This window comes from Pseudophryne corroboree, chromosome 3 (genome assembly GCF_028390025.1).
Source record: "Pseudophryne corroboree isolate aPseCor3 chromosome 3, aPseCor3.hap2, whole genome shotgun sequence".
NCBI lineage: Eukaryota > Metazoa > Chordata > Amphibia > Anura > Myobatrachidae > Pseudophryne > Pseudophryne corroboree.
This window is the reverse complement of record NC_086446.1, coordinates 270753903-270781742: the sequence shown is the minus strand read 5'-3', so window position 1 is coordinate 270781742 and position 27840 is coordinate 270753903. Positions and strand designations below refer to the sequence as shown.

The 27840-nt window shown below is 41.8% G+C and overlaps 1 protein-coding gene across 5 annotated transcripts; it reads right to left on the bottom strand.

Moving 5' to 3' along the window:
- Positions 1–613: 613 nt before the first annotated feature.
- Positions 614–27840, bottom strand: PLAGL2 (PLAG1 like zinc finger 2). Of its 5 annotated transcripts, XR_010243703.1 has the most exons (6): positions 27753–27840; positions 26297–26363; positions 25456–25759; positions 17380–18768; positions 17139–17176; positions 614–2755 (listed from the first exon to the last, which is right to left on the bottom strand). XR_010243703.1 is itself a non-coding variant. In XM_063959081.1 (5 exons), exons 3-4 carry the CDS (start codon positions 25689–25691, stop codon positions 17646–17648), a joined length of 1359 nt encoding a protein of 452 aa, XP_063815151.1. In that variant the 5' UTR covers positions 25692–25759; positions 26297–26363; positions 27753–27840; the 3' UTR covers positions 15395–17545; positions 17641–17645. The 5 variants fall into 5 exon arrangements, 3 of the variants coding, with proteins under 3 accessions (XP_063815151.1, XP_063815152.1, XP_063815153.1); XR_010243702.1 differs by having other exon boundaries at positions 17139–18768; XM_063959081.1 differs by lacking the exon at positions 614–2755 and having other exon boundaries at positions 15395–17545; positions 17641–18768.

Here is a 27840-nt window from a genome sequence, read left to right as displayed (position 1 = left end):
AGCTGAATTACAGACACATCTAAAGCCAGGTACACACTATACGATGTGTGTGTATATAGCTGACAGGATGACTGATGTAACGATACATTGGCTGTCCCGCACACACTAGCTGATGTAATAAACAATCCCTCATAACTCTTAATGGCGCTGCAAACTATGGGTTCGATTCAATTCAGTGCTGATTTGATAGCGCCGAGAATTAGCTTGCGTTGCTATTCAATTCAGCGCACTGTGACACCCGACGAGAGGATTTCTTCTCGCACACCTCCAGGAGTGTAAGCAGAAATCAGACCAAAAGTTCAGACGCGATGCTGATTTCTGCCCTTAGTGTGACGGAAAGAGCATCGCGGCACTAATCTGCGTAATCCAGGCTTCTCTGGCTTAGCATCGCGCTGATTTGAATAGCACCGGGAGCTAAGACATATGATAAGATGTGAGGAACGACTCACGGGAGTACACTGGACGATTTATCGTTCAGTCTGCTCAAAAGGACAAATTGCCCTATTTATCATCTAGTGTGTACTGGGCTTAAGACTGTGCTGGCCAGACTTTAATGAAATGTTATAACCCAAGAAACTAGTATCTGTGTATGAATGAGACAATGACCAACGTGTCATCTAGTAAATGTTTATTTAGCAATCTTCACTCTTGAAACAAAAACAAAAAAATAGAACATTTTGTTTACGTTCCCCTTTCTGTATTACAAAACATTGTATGAATTCTACTAATAAACCAAACTATTTATATCAAAGTGCTACAATGTCAGTGATTGGTCCACAGTGGGAGGACAATTCTACTGGCACAAATATAATATATATTTTATATTCTAATAAAACTATAGCTATAGGTTTTTGGCTTTATACGAAAGAGCATTTTCTTATGTCCACATACAGTATATATAAAGTAAAATGCTTTCTTGACTTCAGGTAAATGCTTTCCCTTTGCAATTAGAAACTGCAACTGTACATATGTGTAGCATTTCTTAAAGCATACAAGAATGTAATATCTATTTTACAAAATGCTCTTTATAGTTAAACCAATCTTACTGTGTTCAGTAATCCATGTAAGCACAATTTTATTGCAGACTTACATAATATGCCCAGAGAGACAGCTAAATGTATATTTATACATTGGCCATAACAGTTGTATAATTGACTACCGTGTGATTTATTTTGAAAGGGCTGGGTAATCTAAAATGCAAGTTAATTGCTATAAAGTATCTAAATTAGTAACATTCTCAAATAAATAAAATGTTTACTGAATAGAGATGTGAAATGTAACCAGGCTTTTTTACTATACACAACAGGCTGAGAAAGACACTGGTGGTTTGGGCTTGCTGTGCTTCCACTGACAACTAAATGCCAGATGTGGGACTTGAGCTTTCACAAAGAAATGTTTTGTATTGTAAATATCTATTCATACTGAATCTGTAGTTCCGATGAGTTATCATATGCATAGCTCTAACCTCCTTCCTATTGGAGCAGCTCTCAGTATGGTTAGCCCCACGGTGAATACATACAATTTAATGGAATCACATTTGTGTTCTGTACACTGGGGAAGGAGCTTATAGGTGAGAAAACTCTTGCACAAGAAAAATTTCTGTAATCCATTGCAGCCAAACAGATGGTAATTGTCAGTTTCTACAAAGTGATTTTACAATACAAGCTGCTACTCTTTCCTTGGATGAAAATTAGGGGCCTAACCAAATAGGTGTGGGAAAACCTACAGCTTTCATGCCTGGAGCTATTCGACCATTTGGCATTTTCCCTGCCCAGTAAACCCTTGGGTGACACATAAAATGCTGAATCAATGGTTTTCTCTGCACGTTAAATCCCTTCGGCTCCACGGGAGGTTTCTGATCTCCCTGAGCTCACCTTAAATCCCTGAGGGTGTGCCTTAACACTGACTTTTCCTTTGTAACTCCTGAGGCTGAGAAGAAAGGTGCACCCTTAAGGCTTAATGTGCGGGGGGTGCAGTACCTAGTTGAACAGGTCTGAGTTAACAATTACTCGCTTATCGGATTTGCCCCTTTGTGTTGCAACATACATAATTTTTTTTTCCTATTCCCTTGTTACTCAGTTTGAATAAAGTTGTATGTTTTACAGCTATAAAGCAGAGAAACATTTGAAGCTGCTCTAGCATGTTTTTCTGATGCCTCAACCATGGGGAGCATTTATGAAAACTGTTCTTTGTAATTTATAAGGCTCCACAAAAGGTTCAGTACATATAATAAAATTACATAGTAAATGCAAGAGCAGTCAGGTGAGTTGCAGATGTATATTCTGTAGAGAAGGCAGTTTTACCTATATAAACCAATGAGATGTGTGCTTTTATTCTTGACTAGCATTTGACTGGTTGCTATGGGTATTACCACCTCAATTACATTTGTGCCTGGTCCCCATCTGCGGAACTTAGCTCCTTCCTGTATTACTGTCAGATTTATTTGTTATAGCTCAATACACTTGTTTAGAAAGCCTGCTCTGCTATTACAGATTGGTGCCTCTAAAAAATGTTTTATTATTTTGACTTATTACTGAGATTAAGGGTAATGAGAGGCCATTTTGAAGGTTACAGAGCTAGCCCTTAAAACATGTTTGGTTGCTATCACGGTGCTGCACAAAAACTGTGGAAAAGGGTTTCCAGTCATGCTTTAGTGGGGTGTCTTCTGTGCGAATACATGGAAGCTGTGTGATTTAGTGATGTCACAGGTTTCACACTCATGAATACTGCTATGCCCATAGGATAGTTGATTCCACTGTGAAAAGAGGAAGGCACATTAAGCACAGCCTCAAACATGGCCAGGTTTAAGAATTCCTGATATAATCCGGAAGACACGTACCATACCTCAATATTCTTTTCATGGAGCTAGTTCTATAGAATGTAACAGGGGGTAAAGGATGTTCCAAACTCCACATACACATTTATGACATCACCTTATGCTACTTGTGGGATTAAATATTCAAATATATTAAGAATTAAACAACCGAATGCTTTATTGTGGAATGACTTATCCACCTAAATACTGATACAGTTAATGAACTTAATTTATTAATAACTTTATAAATTTGGACTACTGATGTGGCCATTTTGTAGTTATGTCACAATACCATGTGTTGCTGTAGATACTGAGGGAAATTCTTTCTTCCACATATGACTGTGTAGGACAGTTAGGAGCAATCCTTCAATATCTACCAAATTTTACCTGTTTTGTTAGTAGTAGTTTAGAAAGTAAAATGGAAACTCCTTATTGGTTATCACAGGTTACACCCTTGATGCTGGTGTCCCAAATTTCCTACACAGTCCCTGTGATAGACCATCTTCAATGCTAAGGAGATGCTCTCTTTAGAAAGTTTCTATTACAATGTAAATCTGTAATGTTTTCCAGCCATATGTCAATTAACATGGTACTACTACTTGACACCAGTCCCTACTTACAACTGACGACTCAATTCATAAGGCTTCAAATAATGCCTAATGCCCATTTCTAACATAAACAGCACAATAGAAATTACTGAATTGTTATATTTGAAAGGTCAAGAGTGACCTTATATTGGTGCGATTTATACTATGTTGTAGTTAATCCTTCCTAAAATGTAAAGATGCACTTAAATTACAGTAACTAGACTATTAAAAGTGTACCTGTCACCTAAACAATGAAGGTGGCCATTTTAGGCCAAAATCTAGATTCCTGAGCCTACCCACTCACTGACAACTATTCCCTCATGAATAGGGTTTGAAGTACCTCATTGATGTCACTAGTTCCTAGGTAGGCATGGAAATTGGTTCACTTGCAAAATAGCTATGTAATAGGAACACTTTTTCACTGAAAAACAGCAGTGAGCTGTGGTTGCTAGAGATTTGGGGGCCAATTCAGCAAGGATAGCAAATTCTGCTAATCAGCTGCAGCCGCTAAAGTCCTGGCGCCATTTTACCTGTTGCGGCGGCTGCGTGTGATGTCACGCAGCCGCTGCGACCACTCCCGCAATATGCCCCCATTGTGCCGCACCGCCCAATGTCCGGCTAGCCCTGCCCCCGCAATGCTCCGCCTCCCTGGAAACGAAGCATTGCCCGCTCCGCAACCACCTCTGCCTGATTGACAGGCAGAGGCGATCGCATTTTCTGCGGACACACTGCAGAAAATGCGGGCGCATGTGCCAGCAAAAATTCCGGTTGGATCGCACACTGCGATCCAACCTGAATTAGCCCTTTGATAGCCTTCATGGAGGATGAACAAAACCCATTGAACAACTCTGCAGAACAAAAGCACTGTAGGTAACGTGGCTCACTATGCTTTTAGTTCTAGAAACAGATGGAGAATAGTAGGTTGCGCAAGTCTGTTGGCTCTCCTTTCGATACAGAAGATTACATACACTTTAGTGAAGCCAGGACATGTACCATTATAAAAGTTTTTGAGAAACAGATATGTTGGATTTTGTAAAAATATTCTCATTCTCCAATATTACTTTTTTAACATCCTAAAATTTCTGCTAAATCTAACTACTTCACCTTATTTGCACAGGACCCTTACGGCAAGAGACTGATAATGGCAAATGTTTTCAGGGTAGGGGCAGATGAACAATTTTTTTTCCATTTGTTTTTTTTTTCAACCCCCAAAAATGGTACAGTATAACAGTCTTTTACTAATTATTAGTAATACAAGTTGAGTATCCCATATCCAAATATTCCGAAATACGGAATATTCCGAAATACGGACTTTTTTGACTGAGAGTGAGATAGTGAAACCTTTGTTTTTTGATGGCTCAATGTACACAAACTTTGTTTAATACACAGTTATTAAAAATATTGTATTAAATGACCTTCAGGCTGTGTGTATAAGGTGTATATGAAACATAAATGAATTGTGTGAATGTAGACACACTTTGTTTAATGCACAAAGTTACAAAAAATATTGGCTAAAATGACCTTCAGGCTGTGTGTATAAGGTGTATATGTAACATAAATGTATTCTGTGCTTAGATTTAGGTCCCATCACCATGATATCTCATTATGGTATGCAATTATTCCAAAATACGGAAAAATCCGATATCCAAAATACCTCTGGTCCCAAGCATTTTGGATAAGGGATACTCAACCTGTAGTAATTACATTATAATCTTGTTGTCCCTAACAGCCATGTCATCTGCCCAGGGTTGGGGGTTGAAATCAGGGGAGACATTCTTTCACAACATGATTACAATTGAAGCATAAAGTAGGATCAGAGTACATGTGGGGGAAGGCATGAGATTCATATGGGCCCTACACACATTTAGCGATTTCACTTAAAGATATGAACGTTCATATCTTTCAGTGTGTATGCACCAACGATGAACGATGCGCGGCCACGCGCTCGTTCATCGTTGGTGACGGCTAAACATGCACGCCAATATGGACAATATCGTCCTCTCCCGCCACCAGGTCGCCCGCATCAGCTGTCGGGCACCTCGGCGGCCAATCGCTACGTGTGTAGGACCCTTTACTTACTTTAGACAATTGCAATCATAAGATACTCTGTAATAGAGTGTCTAATAATAGCAAAAGTTATCAAAATATATGGGTTTGTTACTGTATATAAATATACTATATCCATTATATATGATAAGATAGATACAATTTTTAGCAGGATGTAACAGGTAACTCACTTATGCCCTGTACGGAAATACTCTACAGACTTGAGACAAACAAAATACTGAAGATAAACAGTTTAATGGAAAAAAAAAAAAACCCAGACCCTGTTAAAAAAATAAAAGAAAAAGGTATGTGTATACAGAGCATATGCCCTGACAAAAAAGCGGTTGCTTTGAAACGTTGGCAATATATATATATTTATAGATGTGCGTGCGTGCGTATTAAAAAGAACCCTATGCCAGACACAAATTACTCTGGAATGCACAGGTATTTCTTGTATGCACTCCAAGCCTCATTGGTAAATCAGTGTGATATTAGTGGGACACACCACCTATGCACCACTATAGTATGATGGCTGCGCTGGGTCGGGTGCAGGACTATACAAGGAGCGGCCTCATTCCAGCTTAACAGATAAAGTAACACTTGATCTCCAACAATATAAACGCTGTGTATTGTACTGTAATGTCTGTTTTAATAAAATTGTAAAAATGTATTATATATATATATATAGTTTATTATAGGGTACATTAAATGGAGGTATATCAACCAAATTATAACAAACTTAAGATAGTTCCACATTGTGTCTGTCATACCGCCCTTTTGAATACAATTTTTCAAACTATTATTAGATAAAACTTATGGGCCCTACACACTCGACGATCTGCTAATGCATGCAAATATGGATGACATTGTCCATTTTGGCATGCATGTATAAGTGACACGGCACCAACGAAGAACGAGTGTGGGGACGCGCATCGTTCATCAGTGGTGCCTACACACTGCACGATATGAACGAGTATGTTCATATCATTCAGTGAAATCTGTTAGTGTATAGGGCCCATTAGACTAATGGGTTCTTTTCAAGAGGTGTAGCTAAAGATCCTTAAGGTTGTTTTTTTCTCTCTCAATATTTTAAGTTGGTATAGCGAAGCGCAATAAATGCGCACACAGAGCGATACTGTTTCCTGGGCTTACGTTCTGTATACAGGACACCAGAATGAGAACAAGCAATCTCTACTGTGGAAGTATGATTCGCTTTCTCAGGGGAATTATCAAACTGCACTCCCTCCCCAGTCAGCTTGCTCTCTACGTCAACACGAGTGCTGTGAAGGTTGAAGGCATAATGATGCATAAATAAAAGTAAATATATTTATTTGATAAAGTAATAATATTCCACAAACATAAATGCTAGGGTCATTCCCTACAGCTAAAAGATTCATCCCCCTCCTAATATTAATTAAAATAAGGCAGCAATGGTCTTCGAGGCCTGCCTCACATCATGGGATTGCTGTCCAATTTGAAAGCATTCTGCATACTTTTTTTTCTTCTTTCCAATATAAAGACATTAATAAAACAATAACCAATACATGGTGAGACTGTAGCAGGAGATTACGGTTTTGTTAGTTGAAGAAACAGAAGATCATGTAGAGACAGTTAGCGCTGGTCATTTCCTTACGGTCTACCAGTCCGATAACGCAGAGGAGGAAGCAGTTTTGTGTACTGATCTAATATTCATGATAATGCAGCCTATCAATACGCTATTGCCTCAGTAAGAAGGACCTGATAACTAGCAATCAGGCAGTGATGGCACTGGTTTCTAGCCAACGGAGACTGCATCCTGGTTCAGCCTACAACATTGCCACCTCTACTGTGAGCAGACTAGGCGATACGTTGGTTTTTACATTTCAGAGGTAGTGTAGCCAAGGAGAAGAATCTTCATAGTGTTTTTTTTTACCCCACTAGTTACTTGTACACTTTAAATTCTTGCACTATAACAGGTGTGCAGCCTGTGGGTTTAGATCAGCTTATTGGTTTCTGGGGACTCTGATAGTCAGATAATCAATACATTCTATTGGGTGCCCTTGCTGTTTCATACCTCAGTACAAAGTCACATTGCACAGAATTTAGGGGGTAATTCAGAGTTGATCGCAGCAGCAAATTTGTTAGCAGTTGGGCAAAACCATGTGCACTGCAAGTGTGGCAGATATAACATTTGCAGAGAGTTAGATTTGGGTGGGTTATTTTATTTCTGTGCAGGGTAAATACTGGCTGCTTTATTTTTACACTGCAATTTAGATTTCAGTTTGAACACACCCCACCCAAATCTAACTCTTTCTGCACATGTTTTATCTGCCACACCTGCAGTGCACATAGTTTTGCCCAACTGCTAACAAATTTGCTGCTGCGATCATATTAGACACATAATTGCCAAAACACAATGTAGAAAGTCATTCTAGAGATTAACCATAAATCAATTGCCAGGTTGCATTAGGACAATGCATCAGCCTGCCATTGTTTATAGAGGACCAGTCCGTTTTTTGATTTAACATAGTAATTCCAAATAATGGCAACTAAAATCTAACTTGCTGGAATCATCTGGTGCCATACTGCCAGAGCACTGTTTGGAATAATGCATTCTGGACAGCAGTCCGCTTACACTCTGATGTGGCACAACCTTAATGTCAATTACGTTTAAATCGGTAAATATCTGCAACATTCACAAATGCTTCACACCAAAATCCCACTGGCAGAAGCCGAAACACAAGTAAATAAAATGCTTCATATAAATTCTAATAGCATTCCCAAAAATATGAAGAAATGTTTCATGATCGGATCAGAACTTGATAATATTAGAAGCCTGTGAGGAACAAGTTATCACATACACACACAGAAAAACCTAATTAAAATGAGCAGCAGAATCTTTCAAGGCCTGGAAAAGTTGGTAACAAAGATAATAGTTTACATGTGTACTAAACCAAGGATATGGATTCCTATGCTCCAATAGTCAAGACATAAAAGGACTACTAAACCTAAATGACAATCTGTTTACATAACAACATCCAATACCATTCACATGAATGAATGTGTTTCAAGAGGCAAAACTGGAGATTTGTGATCTCATGTCCGTAACCCCATAAAACGACACTGCGGCATGTACCTTATACAGAAAATGGATTATAACAGAACAAACTTGATTGAAAAGCAAATACAATGTAAATTATTTCAAGTTTACAGAAGGTAGGGGGCCTTCTACACAAGTCATCTTGTACTTTAGGATTTGTAGTCCAGTGAGTTCCTGTTAAAGAACCTGCAGGACAGTTATTAGCAAACACAGTTAGGGGCCCCATACACTACTGCGACATGTCCGTCTGATATGTCGCAGGAGATCACCCTGGCAGCCTCCCAAGCGGCAGGATCGCCCAAGATACATCGTATGCTGTCCTTTTGCATAGGATATATCTTGGCCGATCCCAGCCATGCCTGCGGGGTCCGACATATCACGAGTGCAGCACGTTCAATCTGGAGGATCCGATCCGATGCTCACAGAAACACCTCCAAAATGCCCGATTTCACCCGATATATCGGGCCGAATGCCCGGAATCGGATGAAAACGGGCATTATCGTTCTAGTGTATAGGGCCCTTTAGTGTTATTCGCATGTACCCGATTAACCACTTCATGACTGAATGTATTTTCCAGGTGTTCTGGGACATGTAAGTTTGGCTGGGAGTACCTTCAAATTTTTTTTCTATTACTTAAACTATTTTGGGATACAGGCCGGGTTTTCTTTTCGTAGCTTATTTGAACAAATATAGTTTCTAAATCTAAAGTCTAAAACTGGCAATAGGAAAACAGGCTTTCAAGTTTCTGCCCACATTTACCCCAAAATGTAATTATGTAGTTAACCTGAGTTTTAGAATAGCAAACACATACTTCTCAGAAGACCATGTTTTTTTTTATAAAGTGGAACTAATCCTTAAAGACTTAGAGTATACTGTATCAAAAGACAGAGCAATTTAAGTGACAATACCTTGGAGGTGTTCTGGGACCTAACACAGAGTAATGTATACTGTATGCCACAGTGCTATATGCCGAGCCTGGGTGCACGCTGTCAGGAAACTGCTCTCTTTGTCTGCTATCATATGTTTGGACCAGGTGTAAGTCTGGCACTAGCTCTAATGAGGTCACGCACATCCCTTACCCCTAAGCTATTATACCGATAGACAATTATTATATCTACCAGTGCTAGGAGAAAATACACGGATTATAAGGAGAGCATAATAATACAATGGAACTGTACCGAGTGATGAGCTTTAGAAGCAAACTAATATCCCTTTTCCACCACAATGCCGAATTGGCCAGGGCTTTCAAACACAGGTCCAACATATGTCAGAGACAGGCCAGACCCTGTTCACACCGCAGGCTGGATACTGCATACTGGCGAGTAGACCCCTTTCGGACTGCACCAGGATGCAGTCTTTCTGTTCTGTCAGTGCTTAGAGATCTAAGTGCCAGTGATCCAGCACTCTATACTTTTAGCATGGCCTGGGTCGCACCATTTACACCGCAGGCCACTCATGTTTGACCCTGGTAGCTACCCGAGTCAAGCAACAGGGGTTATTTTTCAAGAACCCTTTTCCACCAAGCCGCGAACCAAGTCGACTCAGCAAAAACTTGGGTTATTGCGGCAGTGGAAAAAAGTATTAAAGAAACTAAACAGTCCTATAACAAAAATATTTTTACAGTCATATGTTAATATTTACATAGATCAAAACCAGACGGAGAAAGGGCATTAAAAACCAAACACTGTTTACACATAGAGCTTTGTTATTAGCTTTTAAAGTGCATTCATAAAGCCTATTAAACTAAAGCTTTAACACGGACAGTCTAAAATATTATTAAAGTGAATGGATCTGTACACAGACAGTGTCCCTTTCATCCACCTATAATACAATAAAGTTGTATGAGACCACTCATTAGGACATAATACTGCAAGGAGAGCTGTGAGAGATGCAATAATGAAAGTGCTTCTAATGTTCTGTTAAATTAGGAACATGAACGGGATGTAATGGGAGTCCGAGCTCATCCGACATGTGGGACAACAGCCGAACGTGGACATTTTTTTTTTTAACGGGGCAAACACTTACAAGGCAAAACCATGCCTTGTAAGGGACTGCCCCTTTTAAAAAACATACAAGTTCGACTGTCATCCCGCACCGTCGGGTAAACTCGGACTACATTACATCCCGCCTCAAATGTTTTGTCTGCTCTTAGCATGGTTTCTCAGTGCCCATGTGTATGAGCCCTGAAAGTTCCTTTAATGATTTTTTATTTGTTTTTTAATCAGAAGTAGCTGACTGCTGACTCACGTGTATAAATAAATGCCTCATAAAAATGTTTAAAATAAGAGCCTTCATTTTTGAGGTTAGTTCCACTTTAAAAAAAAAAAAAAAAAGGCAGAGACCACAAGAGGCTCTTATGACGGGGTAGATTTGTTAAAACTTCTAGGAGGAAAATGCGGGTGTTGCCTAAAGTGACCAGATAGAGAGAGGATAGCTAGAATCTGATTGGTTGCTATGGGCACCACCACTAGAAGCTTTAGTAAATCTACACCCTCATGTCTACTTGAGTCAGAAGAGATCCAATGTAAATGTACAGTATTTAATAATAAATCTGGGGAGTACTAGAAGGTGTATTCAAACTAGATATAAGATTTGTTTGTACAAAAGGTGAAAAATACACAGGTATTCATTATGCATTTACTATCACAACGGTCATTGCCAATGGTAACTAGGAGGAATACTGGCTATTTTGGAGCAGTTCATTTTCCTTATGTTTGAGGTTAAATCTTCCTGGTTTATTTTTCAAGCTACTTGTAAAGTAACGATTGATGTGCTATGATTGATATTGTACGGAACATGTTCAGTAAATGAAGTGGTAAGAACATTAAAAACATAGCTGCTTATGTTATTTAGCTTCCTCTTTAGTGAATGCAAGTGCTGCTGAAGTGCAGAACATCCATGGACAGTTCTAAAGGGGGGTACACACTGGAGATTTCTCCGCTCAGCACAGCGCGATGTGTTGCTGAGCAAGGGGGAGGGTAGGGGGCGCTCATTTTACCCAGCGGTGAAATGAGCGATCTCACTAGATTGGGCATGCATGCATGCCCAATTTAGAGCCGGCGACGGAACGATGTGATCTTAATTTCTAAGTAGTCTAGTCAGATTGCTTAGAAATTAAGTGAACATCGCTCCGTGTGTACCCCCCTTAAGTCACCAGTACAGAAAGGAGACATATGCACACAAGGGCTCATGTATCCCTCGGAGTAAATTCATAAAGATAGTACATGGGCTCCTTTACATAAAATAAGATGCGGACAGATTCTATTCTTTCATGTCTATTTTATGTTATGTGGCAAAGTCTGTGTGCTCTCTCATAGGGGCATCAAAGCTTGGAGATAAAAGTACCAACCAACCAGCTCTTGTAAATTTTCAAACACGGCCTGTAACATAACAGTTCAGAGGCAATTGGCTAGTACTTTATGTATCAAAGTTTGCTGAGATATACTGCTCCCTAGTGAGATTTTATATATATATATATATATATATATATATATATTTTTTTTTTTTTTTTTAATTATTCTTTTTTTGCACACAGCTCCACTTTATCTGTTATAAAATCCAGACCTAGATCTTGTTTTTCATCCACAGGCATCACAAAAACAAAACAAAACACTGTATTTACCCTATTTGTACACAATATAATGTAATGAAGTGTAATATTGTAAGATAATAGTGTTTTGTCAGCATCATTACATGGGAGTCACATTTTCCATATAAAAATTAGTGAAATACAAACACTCCCACAGCAATTATTAACAACTTCATATAGCATGGGAATCTGGTTTCCTGCAACAGTCCACATAGCAATGACTAATAAAATTGAACAGACCTCTGCAAATTGACAAAGAGATAATGAATATATACTAGCAGCTGGAGGACACAATATGCCATTTAGACAGATAGTGCTTTTGGCGTTATTGCCTAGGTACACACTATACAATTATCTGGCAGATTATCTGCCAGATTTAGCTGGTTGGGATGAAAATTTGGTAATGGATGAGAGCAAATGGCAATCGACCATTTGCTCCCAAAAACTGCAAAATAGACAAAAACAGTCGTTCATCCAAGTTGGTTAAATTTGTGTTTAACCAATTTGTATGAACCACAGGTTTTGTCCATTTTCCAGTGCTTGGGAGCAAATGGTCGATTGTCATTTGCTGTCATCCATTACTAGATTTTCATTCCAACCAGCTAGATCTGGCAGATAATCTGCCAGATAATTGTATAGTATGTTCCTAAGGCTGCCAGTATCAGCATAGAGAAGCCTTTTTAGAAGCATATCTGGAGATGGGACAAAGCCCCGTTAGGTTATGATGTACGTAGTCTGTTGAGGCTGTGTAGACGGAACTGCAGACTATGCAGTGATACACAAAGATCCCTCTGCTTTCTGACTGATCTCTTGACCACATCTATTGCTGGTGCAAATGCATGCCGATAATGATGGCAGCTATTTCCAAACATGTATGGATAAGGGAGATGAAGTTACATTGATAAGTGTCCGTGTCCCAGCCCTTTGCGCGTTACATTTGAACACTACTTTAGTATGCATGGGGAAAGAGCTGCAATCTGCACAGTGACCAGCATTGCTGCTGCAATGAACTGAGGTCTAATCTAGGAGGAGTTTGTATGTACTCCCTAGGTTTGTATAGGTTTCCCCCGGGTACTCCGGTTTCCTCCCACACTACAAAAACATATTGATAGGTTAATTAAATTAGGACAAAATGTAACCCTTATGTATGTGTGGTAGAAAGTATAGACCAGGCATTCCCAACCTTGGATCTCAATGCACACTAATACCCCTTTTCCACCTATGAGCACGGGTCGCAGCCAGGAGCCCGACACGGTGCTACCTGGCTGCGGCCCGTGCTCAGCCCCCCTTCCCACTGCGCAAACCAACCCGGCATATTGCCGGGTTGTTGACGCTGCAAGTGACGCGGCAGCGCCCCGCCTTTCCATACAGTGTAAACCAGGGCCGTGTAGCATCGACACGGCTTCCGTTTACACTACAACCCTACCCGGATCATTCCCGTGTCCTACCCAGGTATTTACCCGGGTAGGATTCACGGGTCACTTGATCCGGGTTTTGGGAGGGGGGGGAACGGGACCCTTTTCCACTAGCAAAAAACACTGGTAAATGTGCGCCCCCGTGCATTTACCCGTGTTTTTAGAGCTAGTGGAAAAGGGGTATAACAGTGCAGTTTTAGTGATTCCCAGGCTTCAGCACAGATTGTTAAATCAAAATAACTGAGGTGCTAATTGAGTCACCTGTGTTCAAGCATGGCTATCACTAAAACCTGGACTGTTAGTGAGCCTTGAGGACTGAGTTTGGGAATGCCTGGTATAGACTGTAAGCTCCACCGGGAAGGGACTGATAAAGCGCCGCATAATGTCTATGCTATATAAGCACCTGTTAATAATGAATAACTATTCTTCACGCTAGGCAGTTTTAGCAGAGTGCCGCGCCCTGTCCAATTTAAAAACGGCAAAATGTGCCATCCTTTTACAGGCTCCCTGCTGAAACAGCCTGGCTGTCCCTTCCCACCCGCGGGATGCAGTTTCCAAAGGGTGAGAAAAGTTATTGTTGTCGATCACCAGCGCCGAGTGAATAGATGCCGTGCACATCTATTCACAGTAAGGGAAAGGCTTGAGGGCAGCATGTCTAAGTGCTGGGCACATCCTCAAGCGTGACAAAGACGGGGTTGCGCCCTCTCCCCTGCCGGTCACGCCCCCTTTTCAGACACCCGCATCCTAGAGGGATAAACCTGACGCTTGCTGCAGATGCAGGCTACCAAGCATGCAGTCAGCATAGTAAGGCCACAATAAAATCAAAATGCACAGTGCGGCAGGGTAAGCAAGCACTAGGGGAATCATCAGGACACAGAAATAGGATCCATAACATCCCATCTCAGAAAACAGGCATTCTGTCTTGGAATGAAAATCCCACAGATAAATCGTGGAGTATTCACAAATGTATTTTCTCCGTGAATCAGTTTGTATTTTAAGGCTAGTTGTCGTTAAAGGGTAACTTCCCATAAACAAGGAAAAAAGTTGGACTATTTGGCACTTTTTAGCACTATCTGTAGCCATGGAAGGAAATATGTGGACTGCAATCACTGCTCCTATGGTTACAGATGATGCTGAATAGCAGTAACAGTCAGGCATGTCTCTCCCAACTGTCAGAGTCAGGCAGGAGCCCTACTTCAAGTATCAGCCGTTATTCCACTACACTGAGGAACTCAGCATAAGGATTTTAAATAGCAAAAATACTTTTTCAGCATTTGTAAGCAGACTTAGATTTTAAAAAGCATTTGATGATCTATGAATGAGGTAGCATCCTTTTTTTTTTTTTTTTTTTTTTTTTACACACACAGGCCTCTTGCGCCCAAACCCATGTTAAGATTTAAGACACAAGAATCTGACTATCCAGTCTGGTAGATTCAGATTAAACTGGTCAGATATGGCAATTCCATGGACCAAATGAAATGATCAGACTTGGCCAGCTTTGTGACCAGTGTTACTCTTCAGATAAACTCTTCAGCCCACACTTACTAACATTACATTATGGTGCAAATTTGCACTAAACCACAACAACCAAAGGGGGTAATTCCAAGTTGATCGCAGCAGGAATTTTGTTAGCAGTTGGGCAAAACCATGTGCACTGCAGGTGTGGCAGATATAACATGTGCAGAGAGAGTTAGATTTGGGTGGGGTGTGTAAAATCTGCAATCTAATTTGCAGTGTAAAAATAAAGCAGCCAGTATTTACCCTGCACAGAAATAAAATAACCCACCCAAATCTAACTCTCTCTGCACATGTTATATCTGCCTCCCCTGCAGTGCACATGGTTTTGCCCAACTGCTAACAAAATTCCTGCTGCGATCAACTTGGAATTACCCATAAAGAGTCTGACTGGTTACAATGGCTTAGTGCACCTAGGGCCAAGTATGTAAATAAAGTAAATTATCACGCAAATGAGCAAAACCATGTGCACTGCAGGTGGGGCAGATGTAACATGTGCAGGGAGACTTAGATTTGGGTAGGGTGTGTTCAATCTGAAATAATTGCAGTGTAAATATAAAGCTGTTTGTGGGCTACATGAAGACAACAGCCAGTATTTACCCTGCACACAAAAAATATAGGGGGTCATTCCGAGTTGTTCGCTCGCTAGCAGATTTTAGCAGCATTGCACACGCCAGGCTGCAGCCCTCTGGGAGTGTATCTTAGCTTAGCAGAATAGCGAACGAAAGATTAGCAGAATTGCGAATAGAAAATTCTTAGTTTCTGAGTAGCTCCAGACCTACTCACAGATTGCGATCAGCTCAGGCCGTTTCGTTCCTGGTTTGACGTCACAAACACGCCCTGCGTTCGGCCAGCCACTCCCCCGTTTCTCCAGACACTCCCGCGTTTTATCCTGGCACACCTGCGTTTTTCCGCACACTCCCAGAAAATGGCCAGTTTCCGCCCAGAAAGACCCACTTCCTGTCAATCACACTCCGATCACTTCAACGATGAAACTTCTTCGTTCGGACGTGAGTAAATCTACTAAGTTTTGTGTTAAAATACTTAGCGCATGCACACTGCGTACCATGCGCATTTTAGCCTTAATCGCTCTGTTGCGAAAATCGGCAACGAGCGATCAACTCGGAATGACCCCCATAGATGTATTTGCTCACCTTGCATGGCAATATGGTTTGTTCCAGACACAAGGTTACTTTCTTATTTTGCTTTACTTACAAACATGCATCAGGCCCGTAATGCAATATTAGAAGTAAATGAGTCCTAACGCGAGGAACAATTTTCCTGCTGAATAGCGAAATTCACATCACCCTGTGTATTTGTTAAGAGGGATACACACTATTGTCTGCACAATATGCAGTTTTGTAACAACATATTTCCTACATCGCTCAATGTGTACAGGAAATTACGCGCTCCCGCGGTTGCTAGCGACAGACGATTGGTTGGATGTGCTACATGTCCAACCAAGCGTTGTCGCTAGCATCCTGTAGTATGCTAATGAAGGACAGAACACATCTGTTCCAACCATCATTAGCATCGCCACAGTGTGTACAAACAATCTGGGCTGACAGGGATTCATTTAGACGTTGGAACGAATCTGCGTCGCTCTAGTGTGTACCCAGCATTACACTAGTCAATAATAAAACAAATCAAATTGTTCCATGGGTGGAATTCAATTGTAGATGATGTGCAGCCGTAATATCGGGGCAATTATGGTAATACTGACTTTACAAAACTTAGAATGTCGTCCAATTGAATTTCACCCTTGTGTTTTTGTTATAAAAATAACCCAACAAAAAAACCCAACAAAATATATACTGCATTATCATTGTAAACTGTAAATTCCTCAGCCCAGATAAAAATAGATTAGATATGTGTATATAAACTCTACTGATGGGTTGGCACCCTAATGTGAATCTGACACTCTGGGCATAGTAAAGCACTTTTAAAATCCCCTTTGGGGTGTGGTACCAGATACCTCTGGAATAGCTTATGTAATTATTTAGAAACATTTACATTGTAAACTGCATACATAGTGAGGTAATGTGAGATAGGACTTGGAAGTGGGTGCTACAATCAGGATTAATAAACTAACCCATTACAACGGCTCCAACTGGTCTCCTTCGCCAGGAACTGTATATACAAAGGACAGAAGAGGTAGATTAGAGTTGACACTGGTACAGTAACAGAGGACTCAATCAGGTTCTTGTTCAGAAGACCATTACGACAGACACCTAGGAGCCGACCGGGAGGGAGGGTGACCCTACGTTACAACGTAGACACAAGCTTTGTGTTTGAAGTGCTTAATCTGCCATATTGTTTCAAAAGTATCCCACCTCCGCTGCTAATGCCACCGTTTTCACATTTTAGGGGATGTTGCAGATTTCCACTAAGTGTGGAATGGTGCGGTCTCTGATCTTGAGGTAAGATGATCTGTTTTTTGTACAACTGGAAGGAGATGATATCTTGAAAACTGGACAAATACATTGTCACCCAAGACTCCTAGGAGTTGATACAACAGGAAAACAAACATTCACCTTAAACATGGTGACAAAATGTCCAAGGGCAATATGAGGTAAGAGAAGAAATGGTCTCACCATGTTTACTTGAAGGCTTGGTGAAACTGAGGCAATGTGGTAGAATTAATGTCTGAGGTATAATGAGGCAGAGTCAGATCTCCAGCGATGGAGCTGGTAGAAGTCTGCATGTGGCTGAGAGAAGCAAGAAATTGCTGATTTTCTCCTATGGTCATTTCTGGGGCTGACACTGGCATGTTACAAGGAGGGATATTAATGGGCAAAAAGCTGAGGAAATGGCTGAAATCCACACCCGAGGACAGGGGCTCACACAGAGTGGAGAGAAACGTTTCATCAAATGTAGCCTGAGGTGTAAAGGAGGACAACTCGCCGGAGGAAAGACAGAGTCCCCCAGGCCCATCAGACACAAAAGGATCCATTTCACTTTTGGGAAGATATGAGGTAGATGTATACTGGAACCTGTTGGATGGGTCTGTAGAGAAGGAAGATGTACTCTCTGTGGGGTAGTTAAATCCTAAGGACAATGAGCTTGGCACTAGAGAGTGGTGAATGCCGGGATTCGCCATGGGTTGAAATGGTGTAGTGTACATTCCTCCTGGTATCATGTCTCTTGGCTGCATGCACATGATGGATCCCATCTCTTCCTTCACAACTGCTGATCGGCAACTCATATGGCTCAACTCATCTGGAGGCTCCATTTTAATCCGTGGTGCTTCCTCACAATGACTCTTTTTGATATGCCGTGTCAGGTGGTCCTTGCGTCCAAACATTTGAGCACAGCAGTGACACTGGAAATCCTTCCGCCCAGTATGTACCACCAGGTGTCTGCGTACATCTTTACGTGTGTAAAAACACCGATCACAGTGCTCACATGGGTATTTCTTCTCTCTGTTGCCCACTGATGGTCTGTGATTGTGGCTCTTCAGATGCTCCAGCACAGACTGACGGTCTCTAAACACCTGAAGACAAATGGTGCAGCTGAGGTCACCTCTGGCAATGGCATGTAAGGCAAGGTGGCGGCGGTGCCCATACTTGGTGCTGTAGTTTTTGCTGCATTCTGGACACTGAAGGGCAACTCGATTAGGATTGTGAGTCTGGAGGTGATTCTTTAAATGATCTTTCCTATGAAACATTTTGCCACAGTGCGAGCATTGATGTGACTTCTGCATAGAGTGTGTGGCCATGTGCCTGGGTACAGAAATAAAAACAAATGTGGGCTCAGTGAAATCTTTATGAATGGTGCAAACAGTACAAATATACTGTAATCTACAGCAGTTGGCTATACATTTCCTTCAGTATAGCACACAACAGGCTAATTAGAGCTGATGATTGGTTGTTTGTATTATACACATCTGTAATCAAACAAGCCATTTACAGTTCATAACAGCTCATTATTACCCTACAGCTTCATATGGTTACATTTACTGCAGGCTAACTACCATTAGCCACTGATTCCCAAACTGTGGGGTAGATGTATGATCTGTCGATATGGGGGAGAAATGGTATCAGCGTACGTTATGTGTGTTGATACCACTTCTCCCCCCGTGTATTACAGCGGCAGTGCTTGCAAAATGACTAAAAGATAGCACGCCGATGTGGCAGCCAACGTACTGACCATTCCGACACCTGTAGGTGTCGATTCCCATACACCACAGCCAGGGACAGCTCTGTCCCTAGCTGTGGCGGGGTGCTGGCTCCGGGCTGCATGTGAGATCTCGCGCATGCCCAGTGAGCCGGCTGGGAGGAAGACACACAGCACATCAGCACTAGGCTGATGTGCTGTGGCTGCCGACAGGCATCGCCGTAGCGTGCAGTTAGAGCTAATGCTTCCCGAGGCGAAGTGGGATGAGTGATACTGGCACATAGATCATACATCTACCTATTAGTCCTCAAGGCACCATAACAGTCCAGGTTTTAAGGATATCCATGGTTGAGCACAGCTTGTTAAATTAAATTGACTGATGTACTAATTAAGTCACTAGTGCTCAAGCATGGATACCTTTAAAATCTGAACTGTTAGGGTGCCTTGAAGACAGAGTTTGGGAACCACTGCCCTAAGCATTAAGGGAGTACTTAAAAACAAAGCATGAACCCTTTCTTCTGGCGAGGTGCTCAGGTGACAAGCGTTTCCCATTACAACCTATGAGCCACTATAGGCATAATCAACAATAGAATGACAAAACATGAAAAGTTGGATTCTTGCAAACAAAGATTTTGTTACCTAGGGTAGAAGGCCATAACAGAAATATTATCAGATAATTCTTGTATTAGAATATAAAACTAAAGTGACTCTAGAAAAACGTGCAAATATCAGTTATACACAAGCTCACTGCCTAGGTGTCATCCTTGACTCTGAACTGTCATTTGTGCCACACATTCAATCTGTGTCTAAATCATGTTACATGCATGTAAAAAAACATATCCAAAATACGACCGTATATTCCACAAGACACTGCAAAAACTGTAATCCATGCTCTCATTATCTCCTGCATTGATTATTGGAATAGTCTCCTTACTGCTCTTCCCAAGAAAAGACTCTCACCACTACAATCCATTCTGAATGTAGCTGCAAGGCTAATCTTCCTAGCAAGACGTTCATCGTCTGATGATCCTGTCAGTCCCTCCATTGGTTGCCCATACTCAATATAAAATACTTCTACTCACATATAAAGCTATTACCCAAACTACACCAACATATATCTCTTCACTTATCTCAAAATATCTCCCAACTCAACCTCTCCGCTTTGCACAAGGGGGGTAATTCCAAGTTGATCGCAGCAGGATTTTTGTTAGCAATTGGGCAAAACCATGTGCACTGCAGGGGAGGCAGATATAACATGTGCAGAGAGAGTTAGATTTGGGTGGGGTGTGTTCAATCTGCAATCTAATTTGCAGTGTAAAAATAAAGCAGCCAGTATTTATCCTGCACAGAAACAAAATAACCCACCCAAATCTAACTCTCTCTCTGCAAATGTTATATCTGCCTCCCCTGCAGTGCACATGGTTTTGCCCAATTGCTAAAAAAAATCCTACTGCGATCAACTTGGAATTACTCCCAAGATCGGTATCTCTCATCTGCACGGATTACTCGTTCCTATTCACAAACGCAGGACTTTCTTCAGGCAGCAACCACTCTGTGGAATGTCCTCCCACGCACGACAAGACTCTTCTCTAGCCTCCAAACTTTCAAGTGTTCCCTGAAAACTCACCTCATCAGGCAATCCTATCAAATTCCTGAACTGCCCACATGGCCTTCAGAAGCATTCATATCTAATTAAATCCCATCAGGACTGTCTTTGCAATCTGGTAGGACAGCTATGCTAGAGATCGTGCCTATCCTTGTGTATCCTTTCTAATTCCCTACAGAATGTAAGCTTGCGAGCAGGGCCTTCCTACCTCTATGTCTGTCTGTTATTACCCAGTGTGTCTTAATACTGTTGCTTCCAATTGTAAACCCAGCCTAGGCCTCTGAACACGGGTTTCAAGCCGTGCCACATTGGCTTGAAACCCCTTCACACTACTGACTGGACCCGGGATGTTGCTGGGGCTTACGTCTGCTGGTGCGTGGAGAAGACATCCTCTCCAAGCGCAGGGAATGCGACAGTGAGTGGGACACCGGTCACCTGTTGTCATTGCCACCTAGCCCATGTCCTTCCTGGGACCAACCCTTAAAGCTACCCAGGTATGATATCAAAGTCACTGGACCCGGGTTAATCCTTTTACACCAAGCCACAACCTGGGCTAACCCGGCAACAACCCCGGCCCGACATACTGAGGGACTGAGTGATGTGTATTGCTTACCTAATTTAATTGCCCGCTCTATCGGCATGATTGCCAGTCGGCTGCTTTATCTTGCTAGTGTGTAGCAAGCATTAGATTTCACATCCCATGAGCAGGACATTGGACAAAAATAAAACAAATTACCTCCTCTTTCCAATAACCTTCTGGCCTGAGACCATTGCCCCAGCAAGGATATAAAATCAATAAAGAAAAGTTTCTGCACAGACAGAGCCCATAATACTGGATTGGCTGCTCTATCCCTCCTAGGACATTGAAGAAAAAAAGGGTTTTAAAATGTAAGGTAAAAAAATAAATAAAAATAAAATCTAAATAAATAAAAATATCCCTTGTCATCGCGTGCAGTAATGGGACACAGAAGAGAGGGAGGGGCAATGACTATGTAGGAAAATAGTATTCTGGTTCCACTGATGCAGTAAAATGAAATACTGTTGGAAAGGGCTGCCAGAAACAGAGCCAAGACATCTTCCATTTGAGGAATCACGAGAAGGATCCAAACATGAGCACCCTGTAGAAAGCTTTAGAATAAAATTTGGAACAAAGCTCTTATGGAGCTACCGGAAAACAAAAAAAAGTGGCTGAACGTGGTCTGCACCAACAAGAAAAACTTTACCTCCACCTTAAGGGTACTCCATGCCAATCCTGCCTCAAATCTCCCTGGAAGAATAGTAACAAACTTAAGAGGAAAAATAACATTCCTCGCACTGGAAGATGTCTAAAGTTTCTGCTCCTTGCCTGAATAAACATTGCCAAGTCACTAATCAAATCTTCCAGAGCTATACCATTACCATTCAAATTATTTGTTTGGGGGTCTGAAGGAGAAAGAGAACCAGTCAACCAGTTTGACACACTAGGACCATCTAGGGTACTAACAAAGGACAAAACGCCTTCCAAACTGATCTCCCCAAGAATTAGTGAATCACAGCAGTAGAGCGATGTGAGCAGATGGATTAAAACGTCCACAAAAATGGCTAGAGTGCTGTGAGATAACCCCAGGATTTTGCATTTTATAGTGGACGTTTGCAATGGCTTTGCAGGTTTCAGACAAAGATATTACCTATTGATGAACAGACCATATGCCTGTGTCAAGTGTTGGAAAATGTAGAGATTGCCTTCCAGCTGTCCACATCCTGGCATGTTCAATGCCGAAACAGCCAGAACAAATCATTACAGCCACCACAGAATTTAAGATGGCTGTGGGTCTGCAAGTGCCCTCTTCATTGATTGTTCTGGTAAAGTCACACATAGTGGCATTTGGATCCTCATCATCTGGCCCTTGGGGAACAGCCACCAGATGCCCAGAGACAGAAAAATGGACAAGAGCTGTAACATATCAATCAGTAGATAAGATCACAATGATAGACTGCTCCCCAAAATCCAGAGTGGGGGGTGAGGCAAGAAAGGTCACCATCTGTTGCGATGTATCCACCCACAACAGTTGAATGGGGTTCAAAATATGCTCACAAGATCTGTTACCTAAGCACATTAGCGAGCTCTGAAGGGGCACATAAGGAGCCGAGTGTGTGCTAGGTATTACCGCTCTCATGTAGTACCTGATGGCCATAGAAGAGTGGGCCAGCAGAGTAGAGATTAGCTCTTGGAGATGGTGAATTTCGTCCTGGGAAAGCAATACCCCCGAAGTCATAAATGATCTTTGGAATATACAGCATTTAACAGGGCCAGAGACGTCTTGGACCTGTTTATAACAGCAGAGGCTTTAGGACTTGATGATAAACCTCCTTGGGTTATACGTAATAAAATGGTCGGTTTGTAAAAACGGTATTTGGTATATTTACTAAAGATGTTTGACAACCAACTTGCTGGAACAGGTCTTCATTATGACACGGTCCAGAAACTATAATGATCCATTGCAGATACACTTCTCTCTATGATGGGCAGGACCTTGATGAAGACTACAGAGCTAATGACAGGCAAAGAACAGTTCTCAAAAGGTGCAGATGTCTACCGTTTAAAGTGTTAAATATAGGAAGCAGATTGTATACCTGGCTGAGGAAATACGAGTAAACATCCTCGATATCCACAATAGTCACAAATTCTTCTTTCATTATGGCATATATTACTGAGTAGAACAACTCAATTTGGATTAAATCAAGATTGAAGTACTCCGTAAAAAGGTTTTTAGATTTAAATTGGAGAAAAAAATTACCATCCAACCTCAGGACATAAAGAAATTGGAATAAACAGAATGGGAGAAGTCACTGATGTGTTCAGCAACCAATGAAAGGCAGAATTGATGTCTCTCCCATGCTGCGAAGGCCTTTGAACTTAAGATAGGTATACTGTCATTTGAGAGGGTTGGGGATGGTCAGTAGGCCGAGAATATTATCTGCTGTACTTCTTTGATGACAATGAGTACATACTAACGTAGAGCAAGAACAAAAGATAAGCTTCCACCACATTTAAGCCCATGGCCTTGAAAGACTTATTTTTAGACCTCTTTGGCCCAGAAAAACTTGCCTGGATTTATGAAGGATGGTCACAGGACTGTTTGCTATCAGAGTTGTTGTGCTGAAAAACTAACAAGCTTAGGTTCAGAGGCTGATGCTCTTCCCACCCTTTATTATATTTCTTACTCAGGTTCCAAATGGAGCTTCCAGTGAAAGTGTGATGAAGATAAAAACTACTGAAATTTGTTGTCCGCTGCCCAACAGATTCCCCACAGGACTCTATGTAGCACTGCTGCAACTAAAACTAGTGAAGTCCAAGGCTGTATCTTCCATGTACAACAAAACACCCTAGATATAGGAAGCCAACTGGTTGAACTTTATTCTTCTACTGCTTACATCGATGACTCCACTAAAGGAGCAGACCATGAGGCGGAAAACAGGCTTTTCCAAAGGCCTTAGCCTTCTTGGCTAAGGGCTCATTTAAAGGATGCACAGTCTGGGAGAGGAGTCATGGTTCTCTTAAAAAGTCTTCAGAAGGAGGGTAATATATGGGGGAGGGGGGGGGGGGGGGGGGGGGGTCTTGGGTGCCAGTTGGGAAACATTCCCATGATTCCAAGTCACCTATGAGAAAGCACATAGAACTCAAACAACACTTTTCAGAGTCCACCCATTTCCTTGACAGTAGCTTATTAAAGAAGTGACATGGGAATAAAAGGTGGTACTTCCTTTCTCTAATCAAGGATCTAGATGTCCAGTACCAAAGCACAATGTTGAAATGGCACTTGGCACACACTGTTGCTGGAAGAGATTTTTCTATTCTGACAGTGCAGCCAAATTACCTTCTGCACCTTAATAATTTCAAGCATCACCTAAGGATGCATTACACGGGCTCGTTCAAATGTTTCCATGTTTAATGGGGTGGTTGAGAAGATCGACAATGGACTGAATCAGGTATGATGAACATGAAGATTTCATGTTGGATAAAACTGCTGCGTCTGTGGAAAGCAGCGCCACCCTATAAGCTGGTTCAAGGAGAGTGGTAGCAAGGCTGGTGAGGTGGAACCACTAATGCAGAAGATTGTGCAGACTGGTGCGACAGCCTGCTAGTTCCACAAGCCGCTGGCAAGTCAGACAGTATCAAGCGTATTAGGCACCTGATAAAGGGATCATGCTGCTGCAGTAGACACACACCTCTTGTGATTGACTACCTGTGTCTCCAGGGGATTTCCCTCTTTCCACTGTACCCCTCCCCCACACACAAAAACTAAGGTGAATGGGATAGAAATGCTTCAAGGGCAGAAAATTAACATGCCCTCTTCACAAAGGCAACTAGTCCCATAGCCAGGGATACAGGTGAGGGATGAGGGGACCCAACATTATGCTTAGGTGAAAGGATGGTTGTAAGGTACCCCAATGATCCAGGAGACAACTTCACCTGTCCCTAACATGCAGGCCCATCAATTACCAAATAATATAAACTAGAAGGCAAAAGGCCTTGTGCCCAGCAGGATACTGGAAAAAATACCTATCCAAAAGCAGACTGCTATAGGGGAGGAGGAGTCAGTTTTCCATCCAGTGTCTTGCCTCCTAGGTGTGAGCACAACCCATATTTGTCTTGTACTGCAGATGGAGAAATCGTGGCTTGTATGTTAAGCACTAGTCTCCATACCTGCAGAGTTTGTATTTGGATGCAAAGGTCTTGTCACACAGTAGGTGTGGGCAGGTAAACCGCCTCTGGTCTCTGTGGTGTGGATTCTCCTGCTCACTTGTACATGGGACATCAAATCTTGTGGTGTCTTGCAGGAGCTTGCTATGAGACAGATCCTCCTCACCATGGGGAATGACCTCCACTTTCCACGCTGTGCTATCTTCTTGTTTTGCAGCATTAAAGTAAAGCGTCTTCATGGCAGAACCACTTGTAACACTGCTATGTATGATGTCATTTCCCCATTGGTGTCGAAGCGCCAGCCGTCCTGGAAATGTAGAATATTTTGAATGAAACAGTACCGATAAATGGTATTTGGAACACAATGGTTGTTTTTTTGCCCATTTAAATTTGAGAAATATGAATACCATAAATTTGCAGCAACCAGAAATAAAAATAATGGTAGATAAAAGTAAATTGCTAATTAGTAGCTATGAACCATTTTTAATACTCTATCTGTGCCTCATTGCTAAACAATGATTATGAAGATTAATATGTGTAATTAGTTTATATGAACATTATTCATATTTCACAGAATATTAATATAGCCGTTTATATTTACTTTAAGTGGCAAGGTGACACAGGGACTAGAATTGGGGCTACGGATTCCATTCTGGCTTCAAACAAACATTCACCCTAGTGCATGTGTGTGGTAGAGATTTTGGGCTGTAAGCTTCATTGGAAAAAACATATGTGACTGATCATACATTCTCTGTAAAGTACAGAGTGATGTGTTGGTACATTAAAAAATAAACTACAAAAAGAAGCTATAAAATATGTTATGCACTGCATAAATATAACTCACCTGTACCTGTATGTTTCTAATCACCCTGCTGGGAGACACTGCAATAAACTCCTCACCATTTTCCAACCTGCAGAGCAAGACAGACATCGGAATTAGTTTTTAGATGGAAATTGGATATGTGTGCCACAATATTGGCGAGATTCCATCTTCCAAGAGCTTTCTATGAAGAATATGTTGGACATTTACTAACATTGGCACACAAGAATAAAAAAATGTATTGCACATGGAAATTAATTAAATTTGATCATTATTCTATTTCAGATCACAATGTCCCCCGATTGTGTCCAATGAGAGATAATAGGCACGATTAATTTAAGAGACAGTTGAATAGTGCTGGGAATTAGCTCCTGGCGCTATTCAATACGGCACCACGTGACATCCAACAACGGGATTTCTTTTTGCATCCCCCAGGGGTGCGAGCAGAAATCCGACAAAAGTGCAGTTGCAATGCTTATTTCTCCCCTTAGCGCGGCGAAAAACAGTGTTGCGACAGGCACTGAAGTCGAAGAATGCCCGTTCTCCCGACAAAACACTGTTTAGTCCGGGAGAACGGCCATTCTCTGACTTACCACTGTGCTGTATTGAATAGCGCCAGGAGCTTATTACCGGCGCTATTCAACTGTCACTGAATTGAATTGTGCCCAAAAATTTGACATCACACTAATGATAACTTGCTGTCATGTGGATAAACAGCTCTGCCAAAGATTGTTGATATACAATTTACTTTTTGTTTGGTGAACTTCTGGACCAATCTGTGACTTCCACCTGTTGTTTTTTTTCTAATGATGCTCACTGACCTGCTGGACCACATTCTTGCAGGAGGTCAGTGCTTCTTGCTTATATGATGACTGGTGGAGGACCAGGCTGAAGTAACCAGATTATTTTTTTTAAAGATGCCTAAACAAGTTGCTGCTGTTTCTCCCTTATACTGTATCGACTTCACAATATGACTGACCTACTGAACCAGACTCTGGGAACCCTACGCCACTTCTGGATTTCACACTGAGGCTGCCACCTCCAGTTTATGTATCTGTCAGTAAGCACTAACTTCATGTGCTGGTTACTGGGTCCCCACCAGTACAGACCAGTGTGTGATCACTGCCATTATGTGTACATGGGCAGGGGGTGTGTGTATATGGTGGCAGAGAGGATGGGGCACATGTACTGGGGGACAGAAGACCATACATATTGGGAGGGGGAGTAAGGATTGAGAGTGGGATACAGGAGTTTGGGAGAGGGTGACAAACATGGTGAGGGAGTGATGTGGGGGATATATGAGGCATAGGGGGGATATTGGGGTACCGACAAGGGAGTATACGGGGTGGGGCAGTATGGAGTCGCGGTGTAAGTGGGTTGGGGTACAGGGAGGAGGGAGATTATGATGTAATGTATATGGGGTGCTCACAGCGAGTGTACGCCGGAGTGTACCGGCACGGTAGCGGGGTGCTATACGTACCCCAGCGGCTGCGCCCCGCTATTCCTCTTCCCGCCGGTTCCGTTATTCCCAGAGGCCGCAGGACAGTGCCGGAGGCCGCAGGGGATTC

Excerpts from the sequence above, each read along its gene's own strand:
- PLAGL2 (XM_063959081.1), bottom strand. The coding sequence starts at position 25,691 with ATGAAGACGCTTTACTTTAATGCTGCAAAACAAGAAGATAGCACAGCG. Across the intron at positions 18,769-25,455 it reads TCCAAATACAAACTCTGCAG|GCACATGGCCACACACTCTA; the intron begins GTATGGAGACTA and ends TTCTGTACCCAG.